Here is a 15,517-nt window from a genome sequence, read left to right on the forward strand (position 1 = left end):
CTGTTAAGCGGAGGCTGCTGTGCAGGCGTGTCCATGCCTCCTGCCATATGACAATTTATTATGCCTCAAGCTTCGATTTAAATTGCTTGACAATTATTATACAATGACGAGGGCCAACAGTGACAAAAAGGACGATGACGATGACGACGACGACGAGAACGACAAATGAAAAATGTTCTTGTTCGACAATTTTCCCAACCAGTCCGCGCCCCTCAGCTTCGCTCTGCTCCCTGCTCCACTGAGCTCCCTGCCTCAGAATTAATGATGGCAAATTTGCAAAGTTCACAAATTTCTTATTAGTAGTCCATGGCTGACGAAGTTGGCTTTTCCTCAGCCACCGCCCCGCCTCCATCGTCCTTTTTGTGTTCCAGGAGCACTGCCTGGGGTTCATATTTCATTTTAGGCAGTTAGTTTTGCAGGGGTGGTGGGAGCTTCCAGAGGGGAGGGGGCCCTTCTCTGAGGTTTTAAATTTTCGCACTCTTGCCGCCAGCCAGAAGGAAATTTCCCAAGCGTTCTAATTTGAATTTTAATTGAGGTTCTCTTTGTGGTTTTTCTTCGTGCTGGTCCCACATTTTTTTTTTTGGTGTTGTGTTTGTTTGGTTGGTTGGATGCTTTGAAAATTAACAATAATTATAAATAATTAATATGCGGAACAGGGTTTCCTTCACTTTCTTTACTTATTTTTTTTTTTTTGATGGAACGTGACGACTGAGATTGCTTTGGAAAAAAGAAAAACCAGTCAGGGAAAATATTGATATATACTTTTATAAATTGCTCGCAATCACATTTACGTTTCCATTTTAAAAAAATATTACAACTAAATGGTGTATTTTTGTCAGATTTATTCCTCAATTGAAAACTCTTTGTAAATATTTGACAGCGAAAATAAATGAGAAAAATATATATTTTCAACGATGTGAAATCAAATCAAAGCGAAAATCTTTTATACAGTTTATGCAAATAAAAAAAAAAAATAAATAAAATGTGGCTACGTCAATCGTTAAAAAAAGTGAAAAGACTCATCAGCTTCGCATAAATAAAAAATCAAATGAATATGGAAATAATGTGAAGCAAATACAATAAAAATAAAAAACCAATACCATACTCGATGGAAGGGAAGGGAAGCTCGGAATGGCCATCGAACTGTGTCATACTCGTACATATATCTCGATTGATATATCCCTATGCCGCCGCGGACGAGGAAAATATTGCGGGAATATACCTACATTTAATTGCATTCAGCAAAAATATGGAAAGAAAAAAGTGGTCTTTCTGCGAAACGCTCTGCCTGGCTGCCATAGAATATGTAAATTGATATTTCAACAGCTAACAGATTTTCTAATCAATCAAAATGTCTTTTAAACATTGGAATAATTATTGCTGTAATATCTTTGCTATTTTTATGGAGCTACATTCTCCAAACTCGAAATATAAAATATATTTATTATCAAGCAAATTGGAGTTTTTTCCCACGCCAATGATATCATTGATGATTACTCTCCGTGTAAAAGATTAATGATTTAATAACTGGGACATATCTTTATCAATCAATCAATTATCATACAATTTTTTACCTTTCTCATCTCTCATTTTCCTACACTTATTATTTTTCATCTTTAATTTTTCCCACCTGCCATGGTCTGCCCTTGTGTACCACATCCATTATGGGGGCAAAGAAGCAGAATTAATTAAAAATGCAATTCCCATTAAACGAATGCAATTTCTTGAAAACAAAATGCCAGTGAAGGGACAACAGACGTGAACTATGGTCTCCCCCGTTGGGGTCTGGCCCCCTCCCCTCATCAAGGGATTTCACCTGACCAGAACCGTCGCGTCAGACGGAAGATGAATGATGAAGACGACGACGACGTTGATGATGACATTATCTCATGCCCATTGAGCGCAAATGTGGCGTGCTTGTTGCACGTCATAAAGGATCCCAGAAAAACCAAAAACATGCAACAAACGAGAATCACTGAGAATTAAATGAAACAAGTTGATCACAATATACTCTACAGTGCATTAATATTGCAAATGCTTTATATGATTAAAGATTTTTAAGATCGTGCCAAGAGTCGGAAAGAACAGCACTTATAGCCTAATATATGGTTTAAATAAAGAATTCCATCTATCATTTTTAAGAGTACACAAAAGCCGGTAAAAACTAAAAGATGTAAGAGAGAAAATGACAGACATTCATTCCCAACCAGACCAGCCCCATCCACTCACACTAGTACTCATGGCTTATGTCACTTTTTTTTGAGTGAATTGTTCGCTGATGCCTTTGTGTTACAGAATGAAATGAAATGGGAGCTCGAGCTGTGGTCGAAAATCTGTCTGTTCCAGGGAAATTTTGACTAGATGCTGCCAGTGGCTTTTGTTCTGTGCACCGAAACAGGTGAATGATCGGTTAAATATTGTGTTGCAATCTGTTGTTTCAGTTCATTGACTTGTTTGTGGACATAACTGGAATATTAATGTAATATACTAAAGCTGGATAGTTAAGGCAGGGGAAAGTTCTGTAGTTCTGTTTACGAATTCAGTGGAGGCGCTTGAGGCGCATTTAAATTAAGTTTAATAGTGCTGCCTCAATCCCTCTGGAGTTGGCTCCTTGGAGTTCCTTGGCTACATCTCGCTTCGTGCTAGAGCCACATTTACGCCAAGTACTTAACAACTTTAATGAGCGGCCAGAAGGAGAGAAGAAAGCAGGAAAAACGCCCTGCCCTGGCCTGTCACCCACATGAAATGGGAGGACGCGGAGGCGAAGGCGAAGGAGTAGCTTCCAAAGTAGCCAACGCGCACTTAATACTAATGGCTGTCATTATCCTTTATCCTTTTGGCTGTCGCAACAACTGTCTCTGAAACACACTCGCACTCTCACTCTCCCTCTCTACGACTATCTATCCCTTTTGTTTGCACGCACATTTATTAGGCAAACCAAAGCGCAAACTTCCGTTCAGTCCACGTTCGAGTCCCCCCAGACAAAAAACTTGTCCAAAACAAAGGCAGAAAAAAAATTAACTTAACTCAATTTAAAAATAAAACTTTTATTCTTATTTTTGCTGGTTGTTTTCTTTGCTGTTGACAAAAAACGAATTAAGCTTCGAGCAAAGGCAAACTTTAAGTAGCTTTTGTGCGAGGAAAGTATTAAAATCGTTTTTCAGATGGACGTAGAAGAGGGGGAATGGAGGATAAGTGGTGTGGGGTATGGGGGTGGTTGGGTAAGTAGCCAAAAGGATTCCTCGCCAAGTCAAGTGTCCTTGAATCAAATTTACTTAACTTGAAGCTGCCTTTGCAATGTTGTCTTCGCCTCGCCCTTAGTGCTCCCGCTCAGAGTTTTCTTTTTTGGTTTCCCGCTTTCACCATTTACATAAAATTGTCCTCTTTTATTTTGGCAAAAATGAATTTTCATAAGTCTCCTGAAAGCGAGTACACAAATCGCTGTTGGAAATGGTTAATATGTGATGGGTTGCGCATTCATTTCAGCAATCTTCTGAAAAGTTTCTTTGGTTTCAGGTCAAGTTGAGATTGAGTATTAGAGCACTGGCTGCAGGAGAGAGAATTTAAGTGGTTTTTGGACTTTGAGTTTGAGTTGTGAGAGTGTTGGTTCTATAAATTAAGAATTGGTTCAATGTATGTATCTATCCTCTCCAGGAGTCAGAAGAGCAGCTAAATAAAGGTAATATTTATGGGGGACATAGCATATATGTACGATTACAGAAGATACATAATCTCACTCGTTAAACGGCTTTTAATTTTGACCTGCCACCTCTGACTGGGGGAACCACACTCAATTATTGTCTGCCATCCAGCCGGGCCGGCATCCACTCAACCGATTTCGACCTCTATCATTGGGGTGTACGTCACATCTATGGATGTGTAATAATTTCACACGCTCTCGCCCCGCGGTCATTTTAATTAGCACGATTGCATTTTCAACACGTTCAGACAATTCAAATGGTAAATCACATAGGCAGCCCCAACATCTGCTGTTCTGCTGCTGCTACTGCTGTCCACAGTCATTCAATCACTCAGTCAGTCAGACAGGCGTTCATTATACGCATACCTATGTATACGAGTGGGCATGGTCCAACTGCGGCCTGGTGCACTTCAGTGCGTTTCACTGCAGCAAGGCAAATCAGCCCGAAATTGGACTGTAAATTAATTCTGCTAATTAGTGCATCCAGAATGAATGGGAGGACTTGGGGGCTCTCTTAGGGGACTGATTACCATCCAATATAATAACACATTAATTGGGAGGATTACAAAATCCTTTAAATGGTGCAGAAAAATGCAAAGTATTCAGAGAATAAAGAGCCAATGAATGACTGGAATATTTAAATCCGAATTAAGAGCTTGAAATGCGGGAGAGTTCTGTTCATCTTTTCTAGGCCATCCTCCTCTGCCCCGACTCACGCCCCGTATGATCCCCTCAATGGCTTGTCAACGGGCAAACAAAAGATGTAAATGTATTTATTTAAAGCAAACCCCCTCTCTCCACCGCCATTCTCAGTCACTCATTCAGTATTTGCATTGCGTATACGCGACGTTTGCCAGAGAGACGCACACAAAACCAGTCAACAAATGCACTGACTGCCACAGTAGCCGCTCGAACGTCACTTGGCTATAACCATGCTCGACATGAAACTTTGCGTAGTCTTTCTGCTGATCAGCAGCAGCTTTCTGCGGAGTGTCAGTCTCGGGCAGGGCCTGATCGACTCCGTCTGCCAGATGGCGCAGCTACATCGCCTCGAGTGTCAAGTGCATCGCGTGCAGACCGCCGACGGGTATCTCTTGAGTCTTCATCGCATTCCCGCGCCTCGCAACCAGAGCTGCCCCCGTGAGACCAGGGCCAGGCTGCGGCCCTTTGTGCTGATGCACGGACTCCTCGGCTCGGCCGCAGACTTCGTGACTGCGGGACGGGGCCAGGCTCTGGCAGTGGAGTTGCACAGGCGATGGTTTGACGTCTGGCTGCCAAATGCCCGGGGAACAACGCACTCCCGTCGGCACCGCACTCTGCAGACGAGTCAGGCGCGGTTCTGGCAGTTCAGCTGGCACGAGATTGGCCTCTACGACCTGCCCGCCATCGTGGACCGTGTACTGGTAATGACAGGCCACCGGCAGGTACACTATGTGGGTCACTCGCAGGGAACCACTGTGCTGCTGGTGCTCCTGTCGCAGCGTCCCGAGTACAATTCGAAGTTTGCCAATGCGGCCCTAATGGCTCCCGTGGCCTTTCTCAAGCACCTGAGTAGTCCGCCGCTGCGTTTGCTGGCCAGCGACAGTTCTGGGGTCACCGTGCGTATATACTTGATGAGCGGACACATCACCAGAATGTGATCCTAGAATCCGAACCCCTCCCCCCTTACAGATGCTACTCAACAAGCTGGGCCTCAACGAGCTGCTGTCCGCCACGGCGCTGACCCAGGGGGGGGCAGTTCTTCTGCAGTGCCACCCTGCCCACCTACACCCTCTGCACGCTCTTCACCTCCCTCTATGTGGGCTTCAGCGACTATCCAGTGGATCGTGTGAGTACGATTATATATGCGGGCCATAATTTAGCCAACAAAGCGGCCCCAAAACTTTTTTCTTGTTGTATGCAAAAGTTTTTATTGCACTCAGGAGTGGGACTGAACCAAAACCCCATGCTGCCACACACACACACACACATACAGGCAAATACACACATACAGACAGAGAGAAAGAGAAAAAGAGCGGAAGTGGAAGGTTGGAAGTTGGGGGAGAAGCCTTAGTTTTGGTAATAAAAGTTATTTGAATTTAAATGCGTAAACGAGCTGCTCCTACCGGGTCTCAGCTTCCTGGTTGGAAGTTAGGTCAGAACTATTGTGGATAGGAAGAGTGCAGATGGGTATATCGGTATGGGCTTAAAGTTTATAACCTTTGGACTGTAAATATCCAAACAATCGAGAACTGTGAGAAGGTCCGTCAGACATTCAATTGGATGAACAGATTTAATCCATATATATCTGTATATATATATATATATATACATATATGTATATATCTTTATTAAATAATCACATCATTAACCATTCAGAGCATCTGCATATAGACTCGACGGCACTTCAACCTTTTGTATATCTCCTATAATGTGCAGCCAAAAGGTACGCTAAACTTTTCCACTGCCCAACCGAACTATAACCCTTTCCAGGAATACACACACACGCACAGTTCCCCACCGCCTGTTCCGCTGGCGAGGCTAACTAGAGTATAACATACATTACGTATACGGCACGCTGCCTTAAACACTTTTTGTTTCCCTCTGGCATGCGAATGGTACACTCGGTACATTTGAATTTTGTTTTGCTGTGAAATATGGCGAATAAATCGCGCCCGTGCAACGAAAGAAAAAACTTTATGGCTTATCTGTGTGTTCGCCATGTTACGGGGGCGCGTGCTTAAAAGGCTTACCTATCCGACTGGAGTGAGTCTGTTGGAGTGTGCCTGGTGTATGTGGCATGCTCCGGACGGACGCCAAGTGCCGCTTGTTAGTTATTAGGGTAAGGGCTTGGGCCAATTGGTTTTTGGGCCACGCCAATGCTGCCGAAGCCGGATGTTCACTTTTTATAGTTGCCAAGAGACAGTGAAAAAATGGTTGGAAACTGTTGGGGAATATAACTCTAAAGACTCTTTCCATATGCAGCCATAAACAAGCATTTAAAACGATGAATAAAACACAGTATAACTTAAACAAAACACTGCCCTCAAAAAGTACAACATAAAAAATTGATCGTTCATGAAATATGCAACAATGGAAACGCAATCAATTTATTATAAATAAATACGATTTGTCCGATTTCTGAGAGTCTTAATAGCTTCAAATCAAAGAAAGTTTTATCGCAGGAATTTCAGAATATTGTATTTTATTTCAATACCAATTCCAAGCGAATCCCTTCAATTGATGACTCTTCCTCCCAGGGAAGAACCAAAAGAAAACCAGTTTCCCTGTACATGAATAAGTTTGTCAATTTGAAACTTCAACGCCGAAACTTCGGAGCGCCAAACGGAGGCAAGTCAACAGCAATTTGGCAGCAACTGCCACTTGACACAGGAATCACTAAGTGCAACCGCGTGCCATATCTGTCGGATCGTCATGGCTTCCATAAAAAAGTCAACAAACTAGTCACTGCAACCAGTAAAAAAAATAAAAATAAAAGGAGAATATATGGCTAAGCAAATAGGGAGCAAAGACGCTCAGAGTTGAGCAAATGGAGCGAGGCGATGGCGATGGCGATGGCGATACTTGCGACAACTGTCGAACATGCCACACCATACAGATAGACGTCCGAATAAATATTTGTGCATATTTAGTAGGAGCGGGCTGCCCCTCAAGCCGGGGCCCGCATGGAGTTCAACAGACTTGGCCAACAGCAATGCTGCAATGCGTCGAGTAAGATTCGAGAGGGAATAAAGAATGTACAGAAAAACGCAAGCGAATAATCATGGGGAAGGGGCAAAGAAACACTCTGGAAACACAAACAAGCTGGCGGCACAAAAATTGCTCGTATTTGCCACAAGTTGCAAGCTGGTTGCAACAAAAATAACAACAACTGTCGTGTGGAAATGCAACGGCCAGGCGGAAAATCAAATAAACATCAAAATAGCAACAAAAAAACAAAAACAAAAAATATGTCGCCGCAGGACGCAGAGCGACACTCAACGGGCAAGGAGACGCGCGACGACAGGACGCGACACTACTCCACACGACGCCCCACGACGCATGCAACGTTTCAATGGCTTGTCATGGAAATTTAAAGTCGCTGGATTTACATAAAATACTACAGTTAAAAACTCCATTCAAGAGTCGTTGCGGCATGGAAAAAGAATGCCACAAACATGCAGTCGACATCCACAAAAAGTGACCAAGTTTTTGCGGATATTCCAAATGAATATCCCATTCGTATTCAATCAAGCAGCGATTTTTTCGTTTTAAATTAAACTTTTTCGATAGAGTTTAATAGTATCAAAGGAAAAATTGGCAAGATGTTTATTCAGTGTTTTTGGGGAATAGAAAAACTAGGCGGAGATGTCTTGTCAAATAAATGCGTAGAATAAAAATCAATTAATCAATTGTGGAATTCTGCAAGTGTAATTTAAGAAAAATTGTACGAAAGATAAGCAGAATGAGAATCTATGTCCGACTCTCTTAATAACAATATTAATGGAAGCTTTTTAATCTTCCGACTCTTGCTCTTAGTTTAATTTATCCACCCCAAATCAATCTTAATGAGTTTCAATTTTAAATGGAAAATTCCTTTGCATTTTCCTTAATCAAAAGCTGATCAACAAATAAGCAGCTAATTTCTAAACAAATAATAAAAATTCCAAGCAACGGTCAGAGCAGCCATCAAAGCGAACGGACCTCCTAGCCTTTGGCCTGCGACCTCGCTTCAGTGTTTGCTCATGTGTGTTTGTGTGTATGTGTGTATGTGTGTGTGCTTGTGTGGACTTCCGTATGCTTTGTGTCGCAATGAAACGGAAATAGCAGCCTGAACACACACCGATACGCCGGCCGACACACACATGAATGGTCGAGAGGTCGTATATCCGGCTTCATATCATACAATTTAAACGTTTTGGAAGTTTAAGCCTAACAATATGGCTTCATGCTTGCCTCTGCTTTGGCTTTTGCCTTTCACAGAGCCTCTTGCCACGCATCCTGGAGACGATTCCGGCGGGCATCTCGCGTGGCCAGTTGCAGCACTTCGGGCAGCTCATCAATAGCGGTAAGTCGGAGAGATGACATATGCCTGATGCGAGTGGGGAAGGTAATCCTTCTCCATCCTGCTGATGTCTCTCTCCGTTTCATCCGCAGGCAAATTCCAGCAATACGACTATCGTTCGCCAAGGCTGAACAGCCTGCGATATGGCCAGCCCACGCCCCCCTCATATCGGTTGAGGAATGTTCGCCTCCAGCTGCAGATCTTTCATGGTACTCGCGATGCCTTGTCCAGTCAGGCGGATGTACAGCGACTGGTTAACGAGCTGCGCCAGAGCCGTACGCGGCTGTATCAGGTTCCAGGCTACAATCACATTGACTTTCTGTTTGCCGTCACTGCCTCGCAATTGGTTTATGAGCGCATCATTCAACAGGCCTGGCAACTGGATGCAACAGCAGCAGCAGTAGCACTCCAGGGTAGATGATGGTGATGATGATGAATTACAGTGGTAGAGGGACAGCAATGATACTTTTAATCTATTTTATCAATAGGTTTAATCGTCTTAGTCGTGGAAATATTCATTATAGTTTGTTACACTCATAGCTTGTTATGGGGAAAACAAAATCTAAACTAAAAATAATCAAAAGAAAAACCTTGCTAAACAGACCTCAAAAGCTTCATTCTTTACACGTCGTATTTAGGTAAGTCATTATACATATACATATATATTTACTATGAAGAACTGGAATAGATGCACTGTCTGCACCGCCTACATCGCCTGCCTATGTACCAGTGTGCCTGGTGGGTCCCTTGGATTGGAGTCGTGTTTTCCGGGTATGGGGATATGTGTACCCTGTTCAAGGGAGAGTGGTACTGTGGGTGTATAGGTGGGAGGCAGATTAGCTGAGCTCGAATCCCACACCGGACTGTATGGCATAGAGCAGCTTTTCGCGCATTTGTTCCACAGTATTAAATGGCGGCAACTTCAGCAGATTGGTGCAGGTGCTGGCCGTAGGCAAGCGCTCCATATCTCCAGCATTTTGTATGAAGAATGGAGGATCCAGGTCCTGCAAACGATATTTAATATAAGATAAAACAGGTTCAAATGAAATTCCATCTAGTGGTCAAACCTTAAAACCCAACAACGGTGGCCTAGAACAGCTGGTAACGAACTTTAGCAGCTGCCTGCGCTGCAGGTCATCGAAGCCCTCTAATGCCTCCCAGAAGGCCACAATCGAGGGATGCTCCGGCGTGTATTCGCCGCCGTACTTGCAGTGCTTCTTGAGATCCTCCAGATCGATCGGAATCTCAGCACCAGAGATGAGTATTTGCAGCTCCTTGTTGCTGAACATGTACAGCCATTCGATGGGCAGGACATTGGACAGACCCTTGCGGAAGGCATTGCAGTGGCGACGTATCTGGACATTGAGCTTATAGTCGGCTATCAGCTGGATATACTCAATGCGATTCGAGTTGGTCACCGGAGTGCTCTGGCCCTGCGGCTTCAGCTCGACAATCTGTGTCTGTCCCAGAGAGCTGCTGGCCACGGTGAAATCCAAATTCAATTCACTGACATCCCCCGTATAGTCTTTTAAGTACAACAGATTGCGATATAGTTCCGGATCCAGCGAGGCCAACTGATGTATGTCCACATCCGAGTATTTGCCAGCCAGTTTTGTCAGGAAGAACTCAGCCAGCGGCAGCTCCACGAGCAGATTCTCGTATATCGCCTTGCCCAGAATGCGACCAATGAAATAGTAATGCTTCTCAAAGTCGCCAAAAAGATCCGCCACATTCGGATTCGGATAAAGCTTGTTGTCCGTGGTTACCCTGGTAATGCCAATATAATGAATAAAGGGATTTCCCCCTTGGGTATAAGTAATGTCCTCACATGAAAAAACCCCGATTGGGATCGAATGCAGATTTGATAAGCTCTGATAGGAATTCGCGAAAAACTCCGCCGCCATCAATGCCCGCCTCATCCAAACCCAGCGAAGAGACAAACTGTATGCGGAATTTCGGACGTAGATCCGGCTCTGTAAGAAAGATCATTTCATTAATATCAAACATTATGGAATAGGAGGGGAGAGCATACCATTCTCCGGGCGCAGCTTGTCGTAGGCATCTTCATATAGATGCGTCCGCCGGACAGTGATCATAATGGAGGGACCCTGGAGGAAGGCTTGCAAATGGCCCTGTACTCGCATCTTGTTGGCTGCCACCAGACCTTGAAGAATGCTCACACGCTTGCTGAAGGCCACCACAAATGGTATCTCGCGCAGAATGGTTATTGAGCGTATCTGCTTGGTGGACATGGGCGGACCGTTCTCGAAGTCTTCGCGTGTAAAGTCCCGGATCGGTTGAAAGGGACGAATGCCGCGCAAACGGCTGCTATGAGTCAGGGGAAGATCGGTTGGCCTGTCGAGCGGCAGGTCCAATCGGCTGACAGTCCAGTGCGACTCCGGACAGAAGCCCATGCGTAGGTCACGCGTGTGTATCTGGTTGAGCACAAAGACCACAACATTGAGCAGATTGGCCCAGATCTGCTTCTGATGACGCAGCTTTTTGTCATCGGCCTCTGTGTGGCCCAACACGCTGCGATAGTTGGCCAAATTGCTGCGCGTTTCTGGAAAGGCCAGCTCCACGAGGCCCAGACTAATGTCCTTGAGCGTCTTCGACATTTGCACAATCTCCGCAATAGAGAATGGCATCAGTCGAACGTGCGTCGTCGGCATCAGCTTGTTCTCCACAAACTCTACATCGTGCAGAGTGGGCAGCAGACGTCCAAAGAGCATACAAAACGTGGCCAACAGTGGAATGGTGCGATCCACTCCTTGCTGCTTCGCTGTGGAAATGCGAAAGAAATGGCAATTTGTAATGGAACCAAAGAAGCTTAGTCTTTCATTTTAAAGAACACTTACGCACAACCCCCTTGGAAATGAGGGTAAGCGGTGCTGAGAAGCCCAGCTGTGTGGATTCGGCGGCCAGCTTGAACCATACGGCGCGTATAAACTTCGGAGTGAAGGCCAGAGTGTAGAGCAGCCTGCAAGTGCGAAAGTTTACTTAACTGAATGCCACTATTGACCATATTCTCACTTATATTCGAAGACTGCGTGTTTGTTGTAGATCATTAGGTTGTGGCAGATCTCGCAGAGGGCGTAGATCAGTTGGCTGTGCTCGATATGAGGATCAAGTTGCTGGACAATAAAATCCACGCGCTCCGTTTCGTTCAGTGTGGCTATAGACTCCAGCAGACAGTCACGCTCCTTGCTGCTTAGTTCCGCGCTCGTGCGGCATGTCTGTTCCATATCGTAGTCTAGTGTGTGAGCGACTGGCTGGTCCTCCTCTTCCTCCTCATCCGATTCATTGTCGCTGTCCACATGCCGATGCGGGGCATTGGCATGCGTTCGTAGAGTGGACTTGGGAAGGAGCAGAATGTTGGGCATCATTTCGGCTATGATTCGCACGTAGACAGTGAGCAGTGAACTCTGCTGCAATGTGGCTGCAGACACAAGACAATTTATGATGGATATTTGATCCGGGTACTCAAATACAATATTTTTGTAGCGACCTACCCAGCTGCCTGCGGTCGAGCACCAAGAGAGAGCTAAGTAAGAATGAGGTAAACAAGGCATCCATTGGTTGGGCCACGGTTTGCTTAGCGCCGCCGCTGCCCGTGTCTGCTCCATGGAACAAGAAGCTGCGCCGACTGGAGGCACTATCTGACTCCGATGTCGCAGTCACCGCTGCTGTTTCCAGGAGATCGATGAGCGAGCGCATCAGCAGATCGAAGGGGAACTCTGGACATTCTGCCAGGCAGGGGAGTACGAAAGAACGTATGGCATCCGTGTGGGGCGTGGCCAGGATATCCTTTATGAAATTCTGGCACACGAGCAATGACACGGGCAATACTTGGCCCCCATTACAGGCTCGTTTGGCCACTGCCAACGGACGCAGCAGCAAATGGAGTAGGGCATCGGCCTGCGGACTGGGGGCATGCAGCGTTTCCCCATCCAGCGGCGGGCATTTTTCATCCAGCAGCCTGCGCAAGCGAAGGAAGTAGTTGCGTGCGATTAGGAACCCAAACACACGCTCCAAATATTTGAACAGCAATGTCTCATCGTTCACATAGCGTTCCACGGAGGTGACGGTTGTGAAGGTTTCCAGCATTCGCAGGGGAATGGCCTGGGGAACCTGGGAGAGTGTCAGCTGGAGCAGGCAAGCGTCTAGGAGCTTGCATACACGAAACAGCCATATCGGATCCGAGGCTGAATGCTGCAATAGGCGGCCAGGGCTACGCAGGATTTGTTGACAGACTTCAATCTGGAAAAGCAAAGCATAACCCGGCTAGCGAGTGGAATATGTAATTGAAAGTTTTACGAGATCATACCAAACGTTCGCCGTCCTTGGCTTCGCGACTACTGTAGAAGAAGTTCAGGCGACGCAACAGAAAATTAAGACTCTCATCCTCCGTCAGGCGGTGGCGATGAACCTGGAGGTATACGTCAAAGGCCTCACGCTCCGCCCTTTTGAGACGCTGGCGATGAATGAAAGAACGGGCATAGGACTGCAGCACCACGGCGCCGTTGGCCTTCTGGCGCAGCTCATTGCGTTTCTGTCGCTCCTCGGCTGCTTTTCGAATCACAGTCTCCCGGTCGTGTGTATGCGAAGCGCCACCAAGACTTTGCACCGGACGACGACGGTACTCGCCATCGAATCCAAACATGACGCTGCACTTGTCTTGGTTTAATATTGAAGTTGTTCCGTCTTGTTTCTATTACGTTCCTGTTGTTGTTGTTATTGTGGTTGCCAGCAGCTGATCTCGTTCTCTTTACTACCTCGCACCACCTTCCTAGGACATTATTCACACTTTCAAAAATAGACGCAACACGAAACAGTTTGCAAAAAAGGCACTGTGGCAGAGGGCCTTGCTCTATAATCTTCACTTGAACAACTGAGCTACCTATCAAATTTAAATGCATAAAATAAAATATCTAATTGCAAGTTTTCGTATGTATTTTTCTGGCATAGATGTCGATATCATTCCAGCTATCTTGTCGTCAGCTGTCCACCTCTAAGTTAAACCAAACTGGCAGTGGACCATCTCTAAGCGTCTGTTAATGGCGACTGTTAACGATGCTGTGTTAACAGACCTGAAATATTTCGTTTTTTTTTTTAAATATATACTAAATAAAATTGAATAAATAATTTTGTAGCACAACGTTGTCATTTAATATGGTGTGAATTTCTGTTAGAATGGATGAAATGGTTAAATCTAAACCACTTAATTAGTAGCTTCTGCTGTGTGTTTGTGTTTGCTAATACAATTTAACACTTATTCCTGCTAATGAGAAAGCAGGAACGTTTTTTGAGTACGATACAAACGGACTACGTATTTTTGTCCGAGGTTTCAAAGGGTGCTCTGCGTTGTGGCCTGCTGCTTCAGCTGGTGCTGCTTTTCGATGAGAGCGAGCAAGGCCCGGGGCACATCCATTGTTTGATCATCCACCAAGACGATATCAAATGTCTTCATGTACTTATCCATATTGGCCTCCACATGTTCGAAAAGGAAACCAATTTTTATGATATGCGAAGAGGCCGGAACGCCGGAGGCCATGTCAGCGTCTCCTAGGGAATCCCCCATCACGATGATGTGGTCGCGTGTGTGGACCAGGTTGTAATACTCACTGCCGTCCAGGACAGTTTCGTTCTTGTTGAAGGTGTGTATCATGGGCTGCTGGAAGCCGTCCAAAAGTCCATTGCGAAATTGCAGGAAATTCGACACCACCTTTACATTGGGATGCATCACATTTGCCTGGCGCAACAAGGAGACCACAGAGTTGCCCAGTCCGGCGGAGAAAACCAATGTAGGAATGCCCAAGCGCTGTAGATCGGCAAAAAACTCATGAGTACGGTCACGTAGCGCGTTTTTATACTTGCTGGCAATCTGATCTATTTCTGATTGATCGAAGGGGAAGCCGGTGGCCAGCGCACCAGACTTGGTCCACCATTCGACCATGTACTGAACCTTCTCGGGGATGGGCATGTGCGGATCGATCTCAATTGGCCTGTACTTATGGTATAGTTTGTCCGACTCCGTTTTGAAGCTATCGGGCAGCGACTGGCAGGCGTTGAAGATCCCAAAACTGGAGGGCACCACACTGCCGTCCTCAGTTCGCTGTTTGGTGATTGTATAGTCAAAGTCCGACACAAGTTGCATGCGCTCCGGGCCGCCCTGTACGAACTCATTGATGATGCGCTCCACCTTGGAGGGATCTAGCATGCGACAGTGGTCCTGCATCAGCACCGGAATGTCCTGGATGCGCAGGCTTGGCTTGGTGGTTTCTTGCTTCTCCTCACAGCCCATGTTAGTTTTCTCGGACACAAACAGAAAGACGTCTGCGTTTTAACGGCGCGAACGTTGATATGGAAAAATTGTCGCTGACTGCACCGATGGAAATTCGCTGGGGAAGGGAGCTTTCGATTCAGCAGTATCTGCAAATGTTATAGTGGTTAAGCGAATTAGTGCCGTCGCCTATATCCCGATATTTTTGCTTCCCCTGCACTTATGTATGTCAGCAAATACGATTATGTGAATGTGGTTGCGCGTTGGTCGTTCTATATTATGTGTGGCTGACCTTGGTTGTGGTTTTTTTTAAATTTGACAATTCAATTGCTTTGCTTTGCCGCCTCCAATTTCCCCCCTATACCAGTACGAATGAATGCGTGGGCGCTTATCAGCTGACTATCGAAGCTTTAATATGACAAGCTTTTTATTTATATATCATATGAGCAAAAACAATGCGGAACAACGCTGTGTAAACAATCAGCTTATT

General features: G+C 45.4%; 3 protein-coding genes and 1 pseudogene across 3 annotated transcripts; 2 read left to right on the forward strand and 2 right to left on the reverse strand.

Annotated features, from left to right (window-relative positions):
• The first annotated feature begins 3,639 nt into the window (after positions 1-3,639).
• Positions 3,640-9,199, forward strand: LOC6601328 (gastric triacylglycerol lipase). The gene is made up of 2 exons (XM_026985598.1): positions 3,640-3,679; positions 8,663-9,199. The coding sequence occupies exon 2, from the start codon at positions 8,812-8,814 to the stop codon at positions 9,163-9,165; it is 354 nt and encodes a 117-aa protein (XP_026841399.1). The 5' UTR covers positions 3,640-3,679; positions 8,663-8,811; the 3' UTR covers positions 9,166-9,199.
• LOC113564878 lies at positions 4,876-5,626 on the forward strand (annotated as a pseudogene).
• A 36-nt stretch (positions 9,200-9,235) lies between the features above and the next one.
• On the reverse strand, positions 9,236-13,663 carry LOC6601329 (ubiquitin-protein ligase E3C). The gene is made up of 8 exons (XM_002026344.2): positions 13,072-13,663; positions 12,257-13,004; positions 11,778-12,183; positions 11,603-11,724; positions 10,777-11,526; positions 10,573-10,717; positions 9,812-10,511; positions 9,236-9,748 (listed from the first exon to the last, which is right to left on the reverse strand). Exons 1-8 carry the CDS (start codon positions 13,405-13,407, stop codon positions 9,581-9,583), a joined length of 3,375 nt encoding a protein of 1,124 aa, XP_002026380.1. The 5' UTR covers positions 13,408-13,663; the 3' UTR covers positions 9,236-9,580.
• Positions 13,664-13,895: 232 nt separating this feature from the next.
• On the reverse strand, positions 13,896-15,446 carry LOC6601330 (7-methylguanosine phosphate-specific 5'-nucleotidase). Its single transcript, XM_002026345.2, has 2 exons — positions 15,320-15,446; positions 13,896-15,176 (listed from the first exon to the last, which is right to left on the reverse strand). The coding sequence occupies exon 2, from the start codon at positions 15,046-15,048 to the stop codon at positions 14,092-14,094; it is 957 nt and encodes a 318-aa protein (XP_002026381.1). The 5' UTR covers positions 15,049-15,176; positions 15,320-15,446; the 3' UTR covers positions 13,896-14,091.
• Between the last annotated feature and the right edge of the window lie 71 nt (positions 15,447-15,517).

Source organism: Drosophila persimilis, unplaced genomic scaffold (assembly GCF_003286085.1).
Source record: "Drosophila persimilis strain 14011-0111.01,24,50 unplaced genomic scaffold, DperRS2 tig00000002-arrow-pilon, whole genome shotgun sequence".
Classification (NCBI taxonomy): Eukaryota; Metazoa; Arthropoda; class Insecta; order Diptera; family Drosophilidae; genus Drosophila; species Drosophila persimilis.